The sequence below is a fragment of the Plecotus auritus genome, assembly GCF_963455305.1.
Source record: "Plecotus auritus genome assembly, chromosome: 3".
NCBI lineage: Eukaryota > Metazoa > Chordata > Mammalia > Chiroptera > Vespertilionidae > Plecotus > Plecotus auritus.
The window spans coordinates 169,040,184-169,062,365 of NC_137772.1; the positions used below are offsets into that span (position 1 = coordinate 169,040,184).

Here is a 22,182-nt window from a genome sequence, read left to right on the forward strand (position 1 = left end):
CTCTGGGTAGACAAGAAGAAAGGGTCTCAGCATGTATATAGAGATTGCATATTTATTTACTACTGTCCATATCCATTAAAGTGACTCTCTATAAGCCAAGTTCTCACTTTCACTTTTTCTTCTTGCCTTTAGGGGTTTCAAGAGGTTTCCCCTCAGCTAGAGCCAACTGCTTCTTCAGATCCAAGAGTTTAGCTACTTCTGCAGCAACCTGGTTCTTGTCTGCCTTTTGTGCTTTCAGTTCGCGGACAATGTTGCCCTAAGAGAAGAGGGAAGGGGTAGGGGCGGGAATAACAATAGTGAGACAGAAAGGACCTATGTAGGATTCAAGTTTTCTGGGCTCCCACATAGGATTCAAACTTCATACCTGTTTTGTCACTTCATCCATCAGCACTTGTATCTGCTGTGGTCCAGCTGTCTGTACAACTGCTGGTTTGGGAGACACTTTTGCCTGGAGAATAATAACAGAGTTATCACCTGCTACCATAAATATCCCGACCTCAAGTTTTATATAACATCTTGGGGAAAGTGATTACCTTTAACGCCAGGGACTCTTCTAGCTAAGACAGGAAAGAAAAACTTTAAGTGAGGAAGTAGCAGGGCCAAAAGGTGGAAAGAGTGATGAGTGAGGACTACTTAGGGACACTTAGGAGGTGGCACTGTGGCTGTTGCTGGGTGAGAGCAAAGTCTAGCTTTCTCACCTGGCCCCCACCGAAGCGCTGCCTCAAATTTTCAATCTGGTCATTTTCCAATTTTTGGAACAAGGGACTGACCTATAAAAAAAAGAATTCCAGAATCATTCACTGATTAGGTATAAACTCTATCAGACTATACAGAGGGCCCCTCTAACCCCAATCACTAACATTCAGGGACTCTAAATGCTTTACAAGCTTGAGTGTATCACTGATTTCAGTAAAGAACCCAGGAAAAGCCTTAGCAGTCACTATGAAAAACCAAAGTATTCATAGGGCCCAAGACTAAATGATGCTAGGTTGATGCAAAAGTTTAGAGGTGGACTTACTTGATCATCTTGTGTCAAAGGGGAAATGGCTACCCTGTATTCTCACAGCTCACTGCCTGTTAGCCTTATGGAGACCAAGTGACCATGGTGTTATTTCAAACATCTACTATATATCAGTTTCATGTACCATGTACTGGGTTCTGGCAGGAAGGATGATGAGAAAGTATGGGCTACAGATAACACTGGGCTTGTGAGCCAATACCAAGGATTTTATATCAGAAACAAGCCCAAGTGCAAAGTGGGGAGGGGTGCTGAAGGGCTTCAGAGGATAGCTGTGAAAGCCCCATGCCCAAAGTAAGTTCTCTGACCCTCCCCAAAGACTGCATGGCAAATGTAGGAATTTTACTAGTAAAAGAGACAATGGCTCTTCCGATCCTCAGAGACCTACTGTGCCAATCTGGTGTCCTGCTGGTAAGATACACAGGAAGTCTGTGGGCAGGATGCCGCAGGCTGGAGGTGGGAGCTGCAGCTGGGCCGCAATTGTAGAGCTAACCGTAGGCATGTAAGGCTGGAGCATGGTGGACAGCAAAGCAGCTATATTCACCGCCAAGCCTGTCACTGTCCCTGCCCGCTGCCTAGGTAAAAAGAGGCATTAGTCAGGACTTCTAAGAGGACACAGCCTACCACTTTATCCCTGCAGTCAACCCTACCTCCTTACCTACCTGTCAGCCTCATTGCCTTTAATCCGCTTCCAGGGTTCATTCACCTGAATGTATTGGTTGCCATAACGAGAGATGGTGAGGATACTGCGTAAGGCATCCCGGATCCTGGGAAGGGGGGAGGCAGGCCAAGGTATAATGTCCTGGAGGGACCAGAATGGGGTTCTCAACATGCCAGCAGACCACTCAGATGAGACGGGTGTAGGTTACTTACCGAACCTTCTCTAGAAGCTGGTGATAGTGCTGGAGCTCCAGGGTGACATGGGCCAGCAGACGCTGATCATCAGAGGTAAGCACCATCTCGGGCACATAACCCCCAAAAAACTTAGACACAAACATACCAGCTCTTGATAGGAGTAAGGAAAGGAGAGGGGAGAGAAAAAAAAGAGTAATTTCCCAGTCTCCGTAAAGAAATTTGACCCAATTTTCTTAATTCTACATTCTTTCAGAACTGATACTTCCTGGCTCCTTCAAGCTGGAAGGCAAAGCTTAACAAAGTAATTCCTTATTCTCTCCCCTAAGAATACAACTGCACATACAGACATTTCACATACATTATCCCTTGTTTAAAGAAACCTAATAAAGTTAGGCAACTGTTCGTTTTATTTTTAAAAACCAACACTCAGAATAATCAAGTTGAGCCCTAACCAGTTTGACTCAGTGGATAGAGCGTCGGCCAGCGGACTGAAGGGTCCCAGGTTTGATTCCGGTCAAGGGCATGTACCTTGGTTGTGGGAACATCCCCATTGGGGAGTGTGCAGGAGGCAGCTGATCGATGTTTCTCTCTCATGGATGTTTCTAACTCTCTCTCCCTCTCCCTTCCTCTCTGTAAAACATCAATAAAAAATATATTTTAAAAAAAAGAATAATCAAGTTGAAATATATGTAAATTGCTATCAAATACTCTAACAGGGACTATCTATTAAATGTGATTAATGACCAAACCTGAAAGGGTAGGTAGCCATTGAGGATATTTCTTTAGATTGCAGAATAGCTGACATAGGGCCAAAAATGAAATTGAGCTCAAATAACAAAAACTCCAGAGTACAGAAGTCTCCTACCTCTACACTAAAATAAACCCTTTCCTCGGTTAAACTTTTCAAATGCATGCAAGTTAACTTTTTTTTTTTTGCGGGGGGCGGGGGGGGGGGGACATATTTCCAATTCTGCAAAGAACATTAATAAGAAAGAATTTACAAAACTTTGTAACCAACTTTGCTAAATCACATTTCTACAACCAACTTCCCCCAAGCATACATAACCTAGTATGTTCTAGGAGCAAGTCCCAATTGATAGAAATCCACTTTCCACATTATCCTCCCAGCCTCCTGCCCATTCACTAGGCATCTCTTCTTTCCCATCTCTCCCACTTCATGGGGCAGTTAGCACCAGCCCAGCTCATCTACTGACTGATTCCTCACCAAGTCCTACCTATTGATGAAGTTTCCCAGGTTGTTAAGCAGCTCAGAATTATTCTTCAGTAACATATCTGTCCAGGAGAAGGCACTGTCCTGGCCCTCAGGCCGAATGTATAGGAGGTAGAAGCGCCAGATGTCAGCAGGAATCCCTGTGTCCTGGGCCATGTCCCCAAACACTCCTACACCCCGGCTCTTAGAGAATTTCCCATCCTCATAATTCAGATACTCTGGACAGAGAAAGAGAATGAATGAGAACCATCTGCTCAAATCACTTTCTTCCCTCTCTGACCTACTAACTCTCCTTTGAACTCAACTATGGGTGTCCAGCAACACTTTTTGAGTAGCTGGCCTGAATCGAACTTGAGAGATCCTGCCTCTCCATTTGGGCCTTCCCCCGCTTTGCTTCTATTCATTACAAAGTTTTAGCTTTTGACTCTTGCTTTCTTCAGGTTCTTATTTCCTTCTAGGTTGAGTTCTCATGTTCAAATTATTTCTTATCTCATCTCAACTCCTAACTCAAGACCTAGTACCTTTCCAAAACCTTCCAAGTATCGCCTCAGCCCTCATTCCCTAGGAATATTCCTAGTCCAGTCTTCCAGGGTACCTGTAGCAATGAGATGGCTGACCAAGGTGTAGTTGTCCTCAGCTCCTAGGGCTGAACAAGGAAAGACTAACCCGTGAAAGGGAACATTGTCTTTGGCCATGAATTGGTAGAGGTTCACCTACAGAATATAGTTGGAAGACAGAGCTCCTGAGACCTTCAAAGACCTCAGAAAGAACAAATACCCAATCCTACCCCCCTTAACGCACATATACGCATGCACCCTCCCCATAGGCAGGCTAACCAAGAACTGCTTACTTGCTCTGGGTTCTTCCACCATCTCTCCCATTGGTCTGTGTAGTTGGCGGTGATGGATATGTATCCAAATGTGGCATCAAACCAGACATAGAATACCTGGAGAGAGACACGGTAGGATAAAAAATACATTGCGAATACACTTGATACCTATATAATTTTATTGACCTATGGAACCCCAATAAATTCAATTTTTTTAAAAAAATTGGGAAACCCTGCCGAAACTGGTTTGGCTCAGTGGATAGAGCGTCGGCCTGCGGACTGAAGGGTCCCAGGTTCGATTCCAGTCAAGGGCATGTATCTTGGTTGCGGGCACATCCCCAGTGGGGGGTGTGCAGGAGGCGGCTGATCGATGTTTCTCTCTCATCGATGTTTCTAACTATCTCTCTCCCTTCCTCTCTGTAAAAAAATCAATAAAATATATTTAAAAAAAAAATCTTTAAAAAAATAAATAAATTGGGAAACCCAGTTAAACAAGACATAGTCAACAGTGTATTATGTTAGCCCAGGGTCTCAAGGCTGAATAATAAGAGATATGAGTAAAGCATGGGATTCTTACCTTGTCCTCAAAACCTTCTAAAGGTACAGGGGTTCCCCATTTGAGGTCTCGGGTTATGCAGCGTGGCTTGAGGCCATCCCGAAGCCAAGAACGAATGATGAACCTAGCATTGGGTGTCCAGTCACTGCCAGGCAAAGTCTTCCCCAACCACTCCTCAAGTCTGTCTTCCAGCTGAGAAGGCAGAGACAGAAGGCTGACTTAGAAAAGCCTCATACACAGTTTGCATAAGGGTAAATACGTACAACTTTTTTGGACTAGTCTGGTGATATATTAAAATTAAAAGACTCATGACTTTGACATAGCAATTCCACTTCTAGAAATGTTTTCAATGGAAATATTCACACAAGTGTATAGATGTATATATAAAGAAGTGCACTGTTCATCATAGCAAAAAATTAAAACTAAAGAAAAGATGGTGCATCGATACAATAAAATACTCCTAAGGCCATTAAAAAAAGGTAGACCTATATGTAATTGACATGTACAGATCTCCAAGATTCATTACTAATTAAATTAAGCAAACTACAGCCCTAACTGGTTTGGCTCAGTGGATAGAGCATCGGCCTGCGGACTGAAAGGTCCCAGGTTCGATTCCAGTCAAGGGCATGTACCTTGGTTGCAGGCACATCCCTAGTAGGAGGTGTGCAGGAGGCAGCTGATCGATGTTTCTCTCTCATCGATGTTTCTAACTCTCTATCCCTCTCCCTTCCTCTCTGTAAAAAATCAATAAAATATATATTTTAAAAAATAAATTAAGCAAACTACAAAACAATATAGAGTATAATTCTATTACTATAAAAATAATTATCAACTGGCTTGGCTCAGTGGATAGAGCATCAGCCTACACACTGAAGGGTCCCAGGTTTGATTCCGGCCAAGAAACATGCCTGGGTTGAGGGCTCGATCCCTAGTAGGGGGTGTGCAGGAGGCAGCCGATCAATAATTCTCTCTCATCATTGATGTTTCTATCTCTCTCTCCTTCTCCCTTCCTCTCTGAAATCAATAAAAGAAATATAAATAAATAAATAAATATCAACACATAGACTAACATAAGCCCAGAAATTTTTTTAAATATTTTTTTTTTATTGATTATAGAGAGAGAGAAGAGAGATGGAAACATTAATAAGAGAGACACATCAACCAGCTGTTTCCTGCATGCTCCCTACTGGAGATAAAGCCTGCAACCCAAGCACATGCCCTGAACAGAAATCAAACTGGTGACCTCTTGGTGCATGGGTAGATGCTCAAACACTGAGCCACACAGGCTGGGAAAGCCCAGAAAAAAAAATTTTTTTTTTTTTAACTCCTCACTGGAGGATATTTTTCCACTGATTTTCAGTAAGAGTGATGGAGAGAAGGAAAGATAGAGAGAAACATTGATATGGGAGAAACACATCAATTGGTTGCCTCCTGCACACGCCCTGACCAGGGCCTGAGGCAGAGAAGAGCCTGCAACCAAGGTACATGCCCTTGACTGGAATCGAACCCAAGACCCTTCAGTCCGCAGGCCAACACTCTATTCACTGAGCCAAATCAGCTAGGGCCAGAAAGTTTTTGAAGGAAAATATGTATCAGTACTTTATTTTCAGATGGGATTATGTGGAACATACACATTTATACCATACTAGAGGCCCGGTGCACGAAATTCGTGCGGCGGGGAGGGGTGCTGTCGCTCAGCCCAGCCTGCACCCTCTCCAATCTGGGATCCCTCTCACAATCCAGGACTGCTGGCTCCCAACTGCTCGCCTGCTTGCCTTCCTGATTGCCCCTAACTACTTCTGCCTGCCAGCCAGATCACCCCCTAACCACTCCCCTGCCAGCCTGGTTGATGCCTAACTGCTCCCCTGCCAGCCTGTTTGCCCCTAACTGCCCTCCCCTGCAGGCCTGGTCACCCCTAACTGCCCTCCCTTGCAGGCCTGGTCCCCCCAACTGCTCTCCCCTGCAGGCCTGGGTCCCTCTCAACTGCCTTTCCTGCAAGCCTGGTTGCCCCCAACTTCCCTCCTCTGCCAGCTTGGTCACCCCTAACTGCCCTCCCCTGCAGGCCTGGTCACCCCTAACTGCCCTCCCTTGCAGGCCTGGTCCCTCCCAACTGCCCTCCCCTGCTGGCCTGATCGCCCACAACTGCCCTCCCTTGCAGTCCTGGTCCCTCCCAACTGCCCTCCCTTGCTGGCCATCTTGTGGTGTCCATCTTGTGTCCACATGGGGGCAGGATCTTTGACCACATGGGGGCAGCCATCTTGTGTGTTGGAGTGATGGTCAATCTGCATATTACTCTTTTATTAGATAGGATAGAGGCCTGGTGCATGGGTGGGGGCCAGCCGGTTTGCCCTGAAGGGTGTCCGGATCAGGGTGGGGGTTCCCTTGGGGCGTGAGGCGGCCTGGGTGAGGGGCCTGTGGTGGTTTGCAGGCCGGCCATGCCCCCTGGCAACCCAAGTGGAGGCCCTGGTATCTGGGGTTTATTTATCTTCTACAATTGAAACTTTGTAGCCTAGAGCGGAGCCAAGCCTTCTGCTTGCTCCCAGGCAGCAGCCATTTTTTTTTTGATTTATGTATCTTCTATAATTGAAACTTTGTAGCCTTAAGCAGAGGCCTGGGCCAGCCAGGGTGTGCGAAAAGCTTGGCTTCCTCCATCACCGGGGGCAACCCTAGCCTCCTGCTCTTTCCAGCTCCGTGGCTGCCGCCATTTCTGTTTGGGTTTATGTATATTCTATCATTGAAACTTTGTAGCCTTGAGTGGAAGCCTAGGCCAGCAAGGGCAGGCGGAAAGCTTGGCTTCCTCCATTGCCGGGGAAACCCAAGCCTCCCTCCTGCTCTCTGTGGCTGTAGCCAACTTGGTTGGGTTTATTTGCATATTCGCTCCTGATTGGCTGGTGGGCGTGGCTTGTGGGTGTATCGGAGTGATGGTTAATTTGCATATTACTCTTTTATTAGATAGGATATTTCTAGCTGAAATTTTAAAAACAAGCTTTTATCACTTTTGTAAGCAGAAAAACAAAAGTAAACTTTGTTAATGGATGGTTTATATGACTCATCCAATTAAATACCACAATTTCCAAAGCCTGACAATATACTCTATTGGCAAGGCTAAGAGAAAACAGCACTCACAGATTGCTGATGGGAATGCAAACATGGAACAACACCTATTAAAGAAAATTTGACAATAAACTAACTACATATGCATTTACCCTTGACACAGCAAGTGATCACTTTTAAGAAAATTATCCTGAAGATATAATACAAAAAAATTTTGCTTGTTATATTTGGTCAAACATTTATCTACTGCAACATCATTTGCAATTGCAAAATAGAGTAAGCCCTCACTTAACGCCGATAGGTTCTGCAGCTTTAAGTGAAATGACATATAACAAAACCAATTTTTACCACAAGCTAATTGATATAAACAAGAGTTAAGTTCCTACCGCATATAATCAACCTTATAACAAAACAACATTGAACAAAGCAACATTATTCAAGGACCTGCTGTACTGGGAACTACCTAAACTGGTTATATAAACTATGGAACCTACACAAATGTAGTTGTATGTAGCTGTTTAAACAAACAACTGCCCTAGCCGGTATGGCTCAGTGGCTAAGTGTCAGCATGCAGATTGAAGTGTCCCAGGTTTGATTCCGGTCAAGGGCACATACCTCAGTTGCAGGCTCAATCCCCAGCTCTGGTCGGGGTGCATGCAGGAGGCAACAAGTCTATGTGTCTCTCTCATATCAATGTTTCTCTCTGTCTCTCCCCCTCCCTTCCACTCTCTAAAAATCAATGAAAAAAATATCCTCAGGTGAGGATTAACAAAAAAAGAAATAAAAAAACAACAACTAATAATGATGATCACTATGAAGTGATATGGAATAATTTCCAGAACATCCTATTAGGTCAGGGGTGACGAATCATTTTTCTGCCAAGGACCATTTGGATATTTATAAAGTCATTTGTGGGCCATGCAAAATTATCAACTTAAAATTAGCCTGCTATATTTGGCCAAACATTTAATAACTCACCCCTAATGCCTTGGCAGGGCCAGACTAAATGATTTCTTGGGTCTTACACAGCCTGCGGGCCGGATGTTCCCCACCCCTGTCATAAAAGATAAAGAAAGGCTGGGGAACTGTTTCAGATGAAAGGAAACTAAAGAGATATAAAAAACTAAATGTAGTCCAGCTGGTGTGGCTCAGTGGCTGAGCATCGACTTATGAACCAGGAGGTTATGGTTTGATTCCTAGATAGGGCACATGCCTGGGTTGCAAGCAAGATCCCCAGTAGAGGGCATTCAGGAGGCAGCCGATCAATGATTCTCTCTCATCACTGATGTTTCTATTTCTCTCTTCCTCTCCCTTCCACTCTCTCTAAAATCAATAAAAACGTATTTTTTTAAAAAAGAAATATTTAAGAGTACAGAGGACATATATGTACAGTTCATTCACATGCATACAATATTTCTGAATAGGCACAAAGGAAAATGACAGCAGTAAAATACTTCTGGTAAGCAGGCCTGGGGTTTAGTGGGCCTGGGCCTTTCACTTTGGGCCCATTCATTTGTTATGTATTTTTATAATGTATAACTTTAAAACAGAAATTAAAAACATTTGAGAGTAATTTGGTATAGATCCGTGGCTGAAGCTGAGGGGGCAGAAAAGGCCATGCAGACCAAGTTCAGGGAAAGGCCCACTTACCTTGGGCAAGTCCAGAAACAGGTGCCGCGAGGATCTTACCACAGGGCACGATCGGCAGACTTTACACTGAGGCTTCTGTGAAGGAAAATTCAAGAGAAAGAGAAAGTGTGACCCAAGATGAGAGTCAGGATCAGGCCTGCAGATCATGTGGAGCTGTCCAGGCAAGGGGAGAGGCACAAAGGGATGAGCTCCCTAGTGTGCCATCTAGCTTAGCTTCATGCTCACACCCAGCCAACTCATCAACTACTTGGGCCTTCTGTGAACTTGGGAGACTCAGGACCACGTGGCATAACATTTGTTACTCAGAGTTTCATGTCTCTGTCCTATCACTCCAGAGAACAGGAAAAAGCATTCTCAGAGTACTACACTATATGCAGCTGTGTAAGGAGAGGCAGGAACGATGGAAGAGAAGACACAGAGCTCCTCTCCTAAGGAAGATACAATCAAGTTAGGGAGAGGGGGCTTGCATGGGAAACAAGTGCAGACCTATACAAAGCAAAATGTCAAGAAATGCTTATTCTCATGGTACAAGTTGACTATACAAACCCAGAAGGGTGATGACTAAAGGAGTAAACAGTTAGGTGGGGCTAATCAGTGAAAGCTTCCAAATAAGTTTTTATCTAAATTTTTGGAGGTGAGAAATTACAACTTTCTCAGGACCTCTCTCCTGAACTCCACATGCCTCTATCAAACTGTCTACCTCACCTCTCCTTGGGTATCTAGGAGGCAGCTCAATTTGTTATTGTTGTTGTTAATCCTCACCTGAGGATATTTCTTTCATTGATTTTTAGAGAGAGTGGGAGGGAGAGAAGCGGGGAGAGAAATATCAATATAAGAGAGACACATTGATCGGTTGCCTCCCACACGCGCCCCAACTGGGGCCGGGATCGAACCTGCAAACCCAGGTATGTGCCCTTGACCAGGAATCAAATCCTTGATCCTTCAGTGCTCTGGCCGATGCTCTAACCACACCAGGCAGGGCAAGGAATCTCAAATTTAACAAACCCAAATAGATTCCACCAGAAAGCCTGTTTTTCATCTAATCACACCCATGTTCGTAGCAGCTCAAGCCAAAAACTTAAAAGTCATCATTTCCTTGATTTTCCCATCACCCAGAATTCCAGTCTATCCAATTCTACAGTCTGCCTCCACAACATATCTCAAGGTTCTTCTCCTATCCCCATTTCTACTGCTATTAACCTAGTCCGAGAAACATTATCTCATTTTGGTGCTACCACTCTAGTCTCCAAACTTTCATGCTTCCCTCTCATCCATTTTCCACAGAGCAGCTTGCCATTTAACTCCCACAATGGCTTAGTAGGCCCTGGTAACCTGACCTCATCTCAATCCACCCTCCCTCTCATTCACTATGCTACAGCTAAACTGGCCTTTTCAATTCTGCCTTTTACGCCTTTGCATTTCCGCGCCCCTCTGCTTGTAACACTCTTAACCTCACTCTCATAGCCTAGCTTGCTCCCTCTCATTCTTCAGTTAAACTCTCAGTTCAAATGTTACCTCCTTTGAGATGCCTTCCCTAATCACCTACCTTCCCCCAAAAGTCACTATCACATCTTCCCGGCAGTTTATTCCATAATTATGTTCTTGTCTTTAGTCTCCTCCCCACACTAAATAAGTCTGTCTTGTTCACTGCCACATCCTGAGCACCTAAAACTGACTGCCCTACTATAAGAACCCAAAAAAAGTTGTTGAAAGAATGAATAGCCCGGCCAGCATGGTTCAGTGGTTGAGCATCGACCTATGAGTCAGGAGGTCAGGGTTCAATTCCTGGTCAGGGCACGTGCCTGGGTTGCAGGCTTGATCCCCAGTGTGGGGCGTACAGGAGGCAGCTAATCAATGGTTCTCTCTCATCATTGATGTTTCTTTCTCTCCTTCTCCCTTCCTCTCTGAAATCAATAATAAAAAAAAGAATGAATAAAGTAACAAATGAGTAAACATGGAGAAGAGGAGACAGTATTTACAGAATGTGGTCTGAAACAGAAGCAAAAGTAGAGAAATATAAATTCAATTTCCTAGCACAATGTTAAGCACATAGTAAATGTTAATTTAGTAATTATCTAATGATCTGAATGATGAGTTGCTGAGATGGAGTAGAAAGAACCACTGGTCAAAGGTCTTGAATGCTAAAACAAAAATCCTGAGTGGGACAAGATTGGGAATCCCTTAATGGAGATTGTTGCCCTGTGCAATAACTCAGCTGGTTAGAGCATCATCCTGATACCCCAAGGTTTGATCCCCAGTCAGGGCACATACAAGAATCAACCAATGGCCAAAACTGGTTTGGCTCAGTGGATAGAGCGTCGGCCTGCGGACTGAAGGGTCCCGGGTTCGATTCCGGTCAAGGGCATGTACCTTGGTTGGGGGCAGGAGGCAGCTGATCCGTGTTTCTCTCTCATTGATGTTTCTAACTCTCTATTCCTCTCCCTTCCTCTCTGTAAAAAATCAATAAAATATATATTTAAAAAAAAAAAAAAAAAAAGAATCAACCAATGAATGCATAAATAAGTGGAAAAATAAATCAATGTTTCTCTCCCCCTGACCCCCCAATTCCCTTCTCTTTCTAAAATCAATTAAGTAATTAAAAAAAAAAAAAAAAAAAAAAAAGGATAGAGATTGTCTCCTTCTGGGCTCCTATGAGACCTTCCACTCACCTTGAGCTCTATGGCATTGATGAGCTTGCCACACTTGTCACACTGGTCACCCCGGGCCTCCTCATAGCCACAGAAGGGACACACACCCTCCACAAAGCGGTCAGCCAGGAAGCGGGAACAACGCTCACACCGCAGTTGCTCCACAGTATCTTGCAGCACAAAACCTCGGTTCCACAATCGCTGAAAGATGTCCTGTGTGATTCTGGTGAGGTGAGCAAGGGACAGGGGAGGGACAGGTTAGAGAAGTCAGAAGAAGGGGTGCAACCCTCCCTCCTGCTACTCTACCCAGGACCCAAACTCATTTAGTCCAAATGCCAAAGAAATCAGGCAGAAGACCCTTCAAGGCAAAGGTCATCTAGTCATCTTTAGGGAGTTTGACTGGATGGCCCCAGACCCCTTACACATATTCTTCAACTCCTCATACAATCTCTTCCCTTGACATTTTAGAATTTGTCAAATACAGGCTTTGTTTTGTATTCTTCATTAACAAAATTCTCCAAACGAATAGTACTGTGTCCTAAAAATTAAATCAGTCCAACTATTAAACCACACAGCACTATTAGCTGACAGCCTGTCTACCATGTAGAGGTTTTATAGGGATGAATTACCAAGCAAAAGGAGAAAGAGCATATTTGCTATAAACACTCACTGGAGTGGGAAGGAATGTGCTCAGACTCTGTGGCAGCCAGGGAAGGGAAGGGAAGTGGTAGCGGAAAGGTATACTTTCCACAAGCCTCCATCCTGCCTCTTATCACCCTTACTTGCTCCTTCAGAACCTGACCACACTGAATCTCCTTAATAATGCTTAGAATACATTTCAGGGCAATATTCATGTCCTAAATTTAGGGGGATTGCCTAGACAACCATCTTGGTTCCCCTGTCTCCAGGATATTCTCATGGTCCCCAGCCCCAGCCTTCACCCTCCATTTCTCCTGATCAGAGGAAACTTACTCCGTCTGTTGTGAAGTGGTGGTGCGACCAAAAATATCAAAGGAGATATTAAACCAGCGGTAAATGTCAGCATGAATGACATGGTACTTGTCACAGATCTCCTGGGGGGTGAGACCCTCCTCCATAGCCTTGGTCTCTGTCGCTGTACCATACTCATCTGTCCCACACAGATAGAGGGTGTTCCACTGGCGGAGGCGGGAGTACCTGGAAGAGAATATGACGATCAACTGCTCCCCATGTCCCTTGGACCTCCCCCAGCCCCCACCCTTGGGGCATCCTATTCCTTGGGACCAACAGCTCCCTCAGGTCTTCCCTGCAGCAGTTAGCTCCACCTGGCAAAGACATCAGCACTGAGCACGCAACCAATGATGTTTCCAAGATGGGGGACATTGTTGACATAAGGAAGGGCGCTGGTGATGAGCACATTCCTTTCCCCAGCCACAGGCAACCTGGTGAGGAAGGAAAAGAACAGGTCATGGAGGAGACGCAAGGGCCAAGAGGGACCAAAAGTGCACCCGATACCCAGACACAGATCTAGTCTACGTCAGACGGTCATATACATCTGAAGTCTTCCTTCAAATGAACCCACAGGACTAAACTCCCCCAAAAGCCCTGCGATACCCTATAGAAGCAAGGACAGCGGCCTGCCCACAGTGAGCAAGCCTCGTGTACTGCTCCTACAGAGCCGTATTCCAACACGCAGGACTCTTCTGACTGCTTCTCCTCCATTAGCTCACTCTCAGGCGCCAACTTCCCAGGTACTGACAAAACTCTCCTGAGGCTTTGTCCAGTCACCATCACTCACTACTCCAAACTCCAATGCCTACCAAGAATTTTCCCAGTGCGGACCTCTTTCCTTCTTCCCAGATGCTATATTAATATTACCTCTAGTCACTACCTGAAATCCTTACAACCCACCACCCGACTCCTCTCCCTAACCCACGTTGGTCACTTCCTCATGGCCTGACTCAAGCCAGCATTCATAACCCTCTCCTCCCCACTTCTGCAGGATCATTCCTAGTCACATCACTCAAGCTGCTGTCTGAAGCCATTCAATCCACTATTCTCTTTTTAGGGTTCATCCTTGACAGCTCAGCTGTGCACATCATGTAGCCATCCCCCTTCTCAGCACTGACACCTCACCAGGGACTTTTTGTCTTTCTGACCATTCTCAATCTATAATCACTGGACACTGAAATCCAGTTTTGAAATCAGTTCCTTCAGGGAAGCCTTCCTTCATTAGTGACTGGCCTTCCATCCAGTCATCCCTGTGTCCCAAGCCCCTGGGCACTTAGTAGCACACCACTGTGTTCCTTTTGTGTTACCCTGTAACTTTGTGGCAGATAGGAAGGTATGTATGGGGTTCTACCCTCTAGGGGGTTACAGTCTATCACATAACTACCAGGACGGAATCAGTGCAATGAGAGGTACAAAGTATCAAAGGAGCTCCAAGGAAGGCAAACATACACTCCAGCCTAAGATTAAGAGACTTCTCAGCCTGGCCGGTGTGACTCAGTGGTTGACTGTCAACCTATGAACTAGGAGGTCATGGCTCAATTCCCAGGGAGGGCCCATGCTCAGGTTGCGAGCTCAATCCCTGGTAGAAGGTGTACAGGAGGCAGCCAATCAACGATTCTCTCTCATCATTGATATTTCTCTCTCTCTCCCTCTCCCTGAAATCAATAAAAATGTATTTTAAAAAGAGAGAGAGAAGACTTCACAGAGGCAGAATACCTGAGTTGGGCCTCAGGAATGGGTAGGAATTTGCCTGATCAAGGCACTGGAGTGTCTTTTGGTCAGAAGGAAAGGCACAGAAGACAGTTTGGTTTGGCTATAGGATCTTTCTTTTTAAATTCTCACCCAAGGAGTGAGGATATTTTTTCCATTGATTTCTAGAGAGAGTGGAAGGAAGGGCGGAGAGAAAAAGAGAGAGAGAGAAACATCAATGTGAGAGACACACATCGACTGGTTGCCTCCTGCACACATCCTGACTGGGGTGGGGATTGGACCTGCAACCCAGGTATGTGCCCTTGATGAGGAATCAAACTGGAGACCCTCTGGTGAGCAGGCAGATGCTCTAACTACTGAGCCATGCAGGCCAGGGTGGTAATAGGGTCTTTAATACCAATTGTCTCCTCCTCTACATATGCATTTAAACGTGTTAGCCTGTATAAACACCTAATAAAGTCTATCTCCTATTCTTTATTACCTCCAAAGGGCTTAGTACTAAACTGTCCACAGTAGTTATTGAAGCAAATGAACAAAGGATGGACTTTCTTCATTAATTTATTCAAATTTTATCAGTATCTACTGGAAACTGGGACACATAAAGAGAGAGCCTCTACCTTCAATAAGCTGGCAGATCAGAGGACATAGTCATGAAAAGAGATAATTACAACGTAATTGGACAATTGGAATTTCCAGAGAATGAAGCACTCAAACTTGTAGAGAAGGAAATGGTAAAATTAGGTTCTCAAGGAATGACTATACACCCGTTAGGTAGGATAGACATTCCAGGGAGAAGGAATAGCATGTGCAATGACACCAAGGTGATACAGTATGATGTCGGCCTGCCTTCCTCTCAAAACGCATCTTGACCTATCTGCCCCTTGACTGTCTAGCCTCCAGCCACTGGCCTTTTAGCAATTCCTTAAAAAAAAGCCAAACTCTCTTGCTTCTCAGGCCATCTTGCACGTTTCCTCTCCCTGAGACACCCTTCCCCATAGCCTTACCCCTGCCTGACTAATTCCTACTCATCTTGCAAGTCTCAGTTCAGATGTCAATTTTCCAGAGAAGCCTATAGGTTAATCTCCTGTAATATTTAGTCTCCTGGCATCCTGTTATTTCCCTTCATAGGACCTATTACAATGTGTGACTATACATTTGTATGAGTTTTTAAAATACCTATCTACTTTTCTAGACTAAGTTCCATGAGAGCAGAAGTCTTATCTGTTTTGCTCCCTCCTGTAGATCCAGCACATGGGGCCTAGCAAGGAGTAGACACTCAAATCTTTATCGGATGACAAGTTTGGGACTACAAATATTTCATTTTGATGAAAAAAGCTGTGTATGTGTGTGTATATTGTTTCAGTGTAGTAGGACAGTGACAAAATATGAAGCCTCAGGCAGGGGCTAGATCTTGAATGGTCTTGTGAACTACACAAAGGAACCATCTGTAGAATTCAAAAAAGGAGGGTGAGATAATACATGCAGTTTTAAGAACTCATTCTGATGACAGTGTGAAATATGGGGTGCCAGGGAAAGAGAATGTGAGAGATGGTAGGTCTGATATAAGGGAGCAGCTGTGAGAAGAGAGAGAAGGGATTGACTCAAGGACTACTTAGGAATTAGAATCAATGACTTGGTAATGGAATAAGTGATACAGGAGAATGAGAAAAGAGTACAGATAACACCAAAATTTCTGGCTTAGATTTTTAAGAAGGGGTTAGAGGGTGTCAATCGCTAAAGTACATGAATAAAGGAGGGAAGCTGACAGGGAAGATAACTGGTTTGCTTTTGCACATGCTGAGTTTGCAATGCCTGTGGAGGTGGAGGATTCAGTCTGACAAATATGTTGAGCTCAGAGTAGAGATCTGGACTGGAAAAAAACAGATTTAGGTGGTATCTGTAGGTAAAGAATAACTGAAACATGGGTGCAGGTGGGACTGATGGAGAGTGTCCAAAATTACAAACCAAGAGAGAATAAACTTTAAAAAAAGATAGTGTCAACAATAAAAGAGAGATAGGGATCTGAGAATAAAAAGGAAAGGATGGAAAATGAAAGAAGTCAGCAGCAGAGGGGACCTGGCAGGCAGGTGTTGATTTTATCAACAACTTCCATTGAAGAAACCAAGCCCCACTCATCTGTGCCTACTCACACTGGTTTCTGCTTTGGCCGAAGGGGAGGCAAGCTCCCCAGGCCCTTCTCCCAAGCAGTTACAGCCATGGCGATCTCCTCCTCAGATAGGGTGGCCAGCTCCTCCTCCTATGAAGAGTGGATAGAATCCCTCACCAGGTGAGGAGGGCCCACGGAATAAAGAAACTCTCCCAACAACACTAAAAGGTAGTGCCCATGCTCCAAGTCCCTCTCCAAACCACCCCACCCTTTAGGCACGAAGGCTCTCTGGGGACCCCTCTGTTCTTTTCCAAACCTCAGGCTCATTGCTGACAGCCCTCCCTTCAAGGAAGCTGGGCTGGAGCTGCTTTTGGAGGTAGGGCCGGAGGGCCAGGATACCCTGCTTCTTCAACACAGTCTCTGCAGCTCGCTGGCATGGCTCCTGAGAACTCAGTGTCTGGAACCAGCTGTGCAGGGCACCCAGTTCTTCTGCGGATTTGGGAGAAAAGTGGGAATCAGCAAGACCAGGAAAGGCCAGATGAGTGGGCCTCTTTTCCTTCTTCGTGAAATTTCTCCAGTTGCTTTCCCATTCCCTTTAACATCTTTCTGCTATAGCTTCCATGTCAAGCTACACCTCATAGTGGGTACCTATATACAATATACTGCTCATTCTGTAACCCCTACACCAAGCTTCTGCGGTTGGGGCTGGGAATAAAGTGATAAGCTCACTGCTCACCAGGGAGGTAGGCTGGGTCTTGGAGTAATGGATACAGGGCTCCCCACAAAACAATGTCAGCTACAGATTCTGTCTCCTTGTTCGGGAAAAGAAAAAGGTACACAGGTGAGATATTCAATTTCTTCTCAAAAGTAGTAAAAATATCTAACACTTCCTAAGCACTTACTACACATCGAGCACTCTATTAAGCATTTAAAATTATCTCAATCCTCACAACAACCCAATGAGGTGGGTACCAATATTACCCATTTCAAAGATGAAAAAAAGAATTAGAAAGTTTAATGTTTTCCAAGGTTACACTGCTAGAAGATGGCAGTGTTGGGGTTTGAACACTTTGAATACTGTCTCCCTTCTTAATTCTTATACCACACAGCTTCCCCAATTCCCACCTCAAGGCCCAACTTACCCCAGCCAGGAAAGGACAGCTCCGACGACTCAAGCTGTGGTCAATGTGAGTCAGGGCTCTTCGAATGGGGCCAAGAACATCTTCCCCCTTCTTGCCTTGGACCACCAAATAGTACAGGGCAGCAGACAAAGCTGGCTAAAATGTGGGGGGGGACACAGGTCAGAATGGCCATGCAGAGCAAGGGCCTGCCTGCCATCCCCTATGTCTCAGTACCACCTGCAGTTCTGTTGCTTCCCATTCCAGCCACTGGTTGGTGAGGTCATCTTGCTCTGAGCCAGATAACAGAAAGAAGTATCTGCCAGAGAAAGAACAACAGAAGGTGGAATGAGAGAGGCCCATTCTCACTCCACAGTGAAACAGGCCACACAGAGGACAGTAAGCTCTGATGTGATTTAGTCACCTCCCTGCATCAAGTACCAATACTCACCGGCAGATTGCATTAGTGGAGAAAAGGTAGTTGCCACTATCCAGCTGCAAGACAGGTATCTTAGGTCGGGTCAGGAATGGGACCACACACTCTGATGAGAGAGAGAGAAATGCGTGAAAAACAGGAAAAAGAAACAAAATTCTTTGTCAACTTAGAAGGACAACTTCACATTGTTCAGGGGAAAAGATGGGCAGTCTCAATCCAGAGCTTCTAAGACGGGACCACTGAAAGAGGGTGGGTCCAGAATGAGCTGGGGGGACCAGCAGTGTTCAGCTGAGACCGCCAGCTGGAAACAACAGATGGGTACTGCAGAGAGGAGGTGGTGGTGCTGGGATAGCGCAGCAGCCAAGAACTGGAACAATTAAGACTGTGATTATCTGAGAACGACCCGAGATAACAGGGGAAGAACAAAATTAACGGAACTGGGAAGACAGCAACGGAACTGCTTAGGAGTCACCCAAACAGCTGGCTGGGAATGAAAACAGGTAAACCATATTTTGGTGAGCATATGTGAGTGTGTCTGTGTGGAGAGGAGCGCAGGGTTTCCTAGGAACAAAAAACGTGCTGGGGGTGGGGGTGTTGTAATGCGAGTGACTCTTGTGTGTGTCGGCGTGGGGGGAGGTGATTGATGAAAGATGTGACTGGGAAGAAAGAGGGGATGGAGTGACGAAGGATAATGGGGCAGGAGGTAGACGGGAATGAGTGGTAGGGGTTGGGGATTGGGGAAGGAGACTGCCGACGGGGCGTCCGGCGTGCTTCGGCCCGCCCCCCTCACCCACCGCCCACCAGCACCAGCCCGACTACCTTCAGGGCCCACGGTGCTGATGAGCAGCTGCGCCCGGCCCTGGGCCCTCCCAGCCGCGGCCAGCACGGGCAGTGTCCCCGGGGCGCCCTCGCTCACGAACAGTCTCATTTCGCCGCGGATCCCACGCTGACGCAAGCGGAACCGGCCTCTCGCCTGTGGGCGGAGAGATCAGCCAGAGGCACGCCGGGAATTGGCGTTCTGAATTAGGCCGTTCCCCGCGCACCGCTGGGGGAAGTAGACTATTTCTCCCATCATGTAACACTAGGAAGCCGGAAAGAGGATCATAGAAAGGGAGGGACCGCGGTGCGGTGCTGAGAGCAGCACTGGCTTGGTGGCGGCGTTTTCGCGTAGGGGCAGGCGCACTTTAATCCTCTAACGCCGCGAGGGCGGGGAAGGAAACCTGTCGTTTGGTTGCACTCTTTGGACAGCGTCTATTCACAATGACCGACTCTCCAAGTTCATCAGAATTAGGGTTGAGAGTTACGATAAATTGACTGTAGTGATACAATGGAAATTAGTGTAGATATCCTATTAATAAAGAACTGAACTATTAAATATTGATTTAATATTTAATATTTAATATCTGCCGCTCACATAGAACTAGACAATCTCATTAAAGTGACTGGGAGGGAGCATGTGTAGGGGAAAAGTCAGATTGAGGGGAAGTGAAAAGGCTAAGTTTGCAATAAGTATGTTTTATACAAGGAAGCACATGAGTGATTGAGAAAGGAGTCATGCCCAGTTGGTGTGGCTCAGTGGTTGAGCGTCAACCAATGAACCAGGAGGTTAAGGTTAGATTCCCGGTCTGGGCACATGCCTGGGTTGCGGGCTCAACCCCGATTTGGGGGCCTGGGATCGTGCAGGAGGCAGCCCAAGGGTGATTCTCATCGTTAATGTTTCTATCTTTCTCTCTCCCTTCCCTTCCGCAATCAATAAAAATATATATTTTATATATATTTTATTGATTTTTTACAGAGAGGAAGGGAGAGGGAGAGAGAGTTAGAAACATTGATGAGAGAGAAACATCAACCAGCTGCCTCCTGCACACCCCCTACTGGGGATGTGCCCGCAACCAAGGTACATGCCCTTGACTGGAATCGAACCTGGGACACTTGAGTCCGCAGGCCGACGCTCTATCCACTGAGCCAAACGGGTTAGGGCAATAAAAATATTTTTTAAAAATTAAAATAAAATAAAAATTTAAAAGCCCTAGCGAGGTTTGGCTCAGTGGATAGAGTGGAGGACTGAATCAGGGTCCCGGGTTCAATTCCAGTCAAGAGCACATGCCCGGGCTGCGGGCTCGATCCCCAGTAGGGGGCGTGCAGTAGGCCGCCTATCATCTGCCCCATGTGCTATTCAACAGGCAGATGAGTTGATCTGGAGAGCTTTACTTGAGACCATGACAGTCTCAGGGTAGTAAGACTTCTTACATGGCAGCTCAGGGCTTCCAGAGTGTTGTAAGAAGCATGAGCAGCCCTAGCCTGTTTCATCATTGATGTTTCCAGCTCTCTCTCCCTCTCCCTTCCTCTCTGAAATCAATAAAACTATATTTTTGGGGTTTTTTTTTATTAATTTCAGAGAGGAAAGGAGAGGGAGAGAGAGATGGAAACATCAATGATGTGAGAGAATCATTGATTGGCTACCTCCTGCACACTCCCTCCTGGGGATCGAGCCCGCAACCCAGGCATGTGCCCTTGACGGGAATTGAACTTGGGACCTTTCAGTCCGCAGGCCGATGCTCTATCCACTGAGCCAAACCAGCTAGAGCAATAAAACTATATTTTTTTAAAAAAATAATAATTAATAATAGTACTTATGAGCTAGGCACTGTTCTAAGCACTTCACATATATTAATTTCATCCTCGAAAATTCTATAGTAGTTCTGGGCCTTTTGAAGCTAGGTCATAAGAAATTTTTTTTTAAAATATATTTTATTGACATTTCACAGAGGGGAAGGGAGAGGGACAGAGAGCCAGAAACATCGATGAGAGAGAAACATCGATCAGCCGCCTCCCGCACACCCCCCACTGGGGATGCGCCCGCAACCAAGGTACATGCCCTTGACCGGAATCAAACCCAGGACCCTTCAGTCCGCAGGCCGACGCTCTATCCACTGAGCCAAACCGGTCTCGGCAAGGTCATAAGAAATTTGACAGCTTCTGCCCATGCTTCTTTTTGTTTGTTTGTTTGTTTTGTTTTTAATCCTCACCTGAGAATATTTTTCCATTGGTTTTTATTTAATTTATGTATTTATTTATTTATTTATTTATTTTTGTTAAATAGATTTTTTTATTGATTTCAGGGAGGAAGGGAGAGGGAAAGACAGATAAATATCCATTGGTTACCTCCTGCACACACACACACACACACCCTGCCCCCGCCACCAGGCCCCGCCCTGGGGAGGAACCTGCAAAGGAAGTACAGGCCCTTGACAGGCATGTACCCAGCTAGGAACCAGGGACCCTTCGATCTGCAGTTCACACTCTATCCACTGAGCCAAACAGGCTAGGGCTGCTCATGCTTCTTAGAACACTCTGGTAGCCCTGAGCTGCCATGTAAGAAGTCTTACTACCCTGAGACTGTCATGATCTCAGAAATGTGAGTGAAGCTCTCCAGATCAACCCATCTGCCTATTGAATACCACATGGGGCAGAAGAATCACCTGGCTAAGCCCTTCCCCAATTTTTGACCCATAAAATTGTGAGCTATATTAAAATGGTTGCTAATTTAAAAAATACAAACAAACCAACAAATCATGAGATAGGTCCTCTCATTCTCATTTTACAGATGAGGATCTGAGGCACAGAGAGGTTACTTTGTACCAGGAACTATACAAGGCATTGAAGGTAGAATTATTAACAAAATAGATACAGGCTTCTGCTTTGGCAGAGCTCAAAGACCTCCAGGGAAGTTAGATAATGAAATAATGTTTAAAATGTGATGGAAGTTATGATGGGGATGTAAAGCTTGCTGTGGGAGCTGCTAATTAGGGCCCCTACCTAACTCTAAGGGGTTAAAAGAGCTCTTCTTGTGTGTGACCTTTTGACTGAGATATGAATGATGAGTAAGAGTTACCCAGGTGAAGATTGGTGGGAGTGGAGAGAGGAAGTATTTCAGGCAGAGGAAAGAAGATATGCAAAGTTGCACTTCAGGAGTGGAG

The 22,182-nt window shown here is 45.5% G+C and overlaps 1 protein-coding gene across 2 annotated transcripts; it reads right to left on the minus strand.

The window, feature by feature from the left end:
• Positions 1–18: 18 nt before the first annotated feature.
• On the minus strand, positions 19–19,284 carry MARS1 (methionyl-tRNA synthetase 1). 2 transcript variants are annotated; one of them, XM_080662695.1, is made up of 22 exons: positions 19,022–19,282; positions 18,218–18,308; positions 18,007–18,085; positions 17,791–17,925; positions 17,385–17,460; positions 16,965–17,137; positions 16,692–16,798; positions 13,146–13,262; positions 12,814–13,017; positions 11,863–12,064; positions 9,194–9,268; positions 4,511–4,681; positions 3,955–4,050; positions 3,700–3,817; positions 3,109–3,322; positions 1,892–2,023; positions 1,681–1,785; positions 1,407–1,593; positions 699–770; positions 534–557; positions 365–448; positions 36–256 (listed from the first exon to the last, which is right to left on the minus strand). In XM_080662695.1, exons 1-22 carry the CDS (start codon positions 19,128–19,130, stop codon positions 110–112), a joined length of 2,718 nt encoding a protein of 905 aa, XP_080518821.1. In that variant the 5' UTR covers positions 19,131–19,282; the 3' UTR covers positions 36–109. The 2 variants fall into 2 exon arrangements, with proteins under 2 accessions (XP_080518822.1, XP_080518821.1); XM_080662696.1 differs by lacking the exon at positions 534–557 and having other exon boundaries at positions 19–256; positions 19,022–19,284.
• Positions 19,285–22,182: the final 2,898 nt, after the last annotated feature.

Coding starts and splice junctions, on each gene's coding strand:
- MARS1 (XM_080662695.1), bottom strand. CDS start 19,130: ATGAGACTGTTCGTGAGCGAGGGCGCCCCGGGGACACTGCCCGTGCTG. Junction 18,309..19,021: donor CAGCACCGTGGGCCCTGAAG/GTAGTCGGGCTG, acceptor CTCTCTCATCAG/AGTGTGTGGTCCCATTCCTG. Junction 4,682..9,193: donor TGTTTCTGGACTTGCCCAAG/GTAAGTGGGCCT, acceptor CTGCCTTCTCAG/CTGGAAGACAGACTTGAGGA.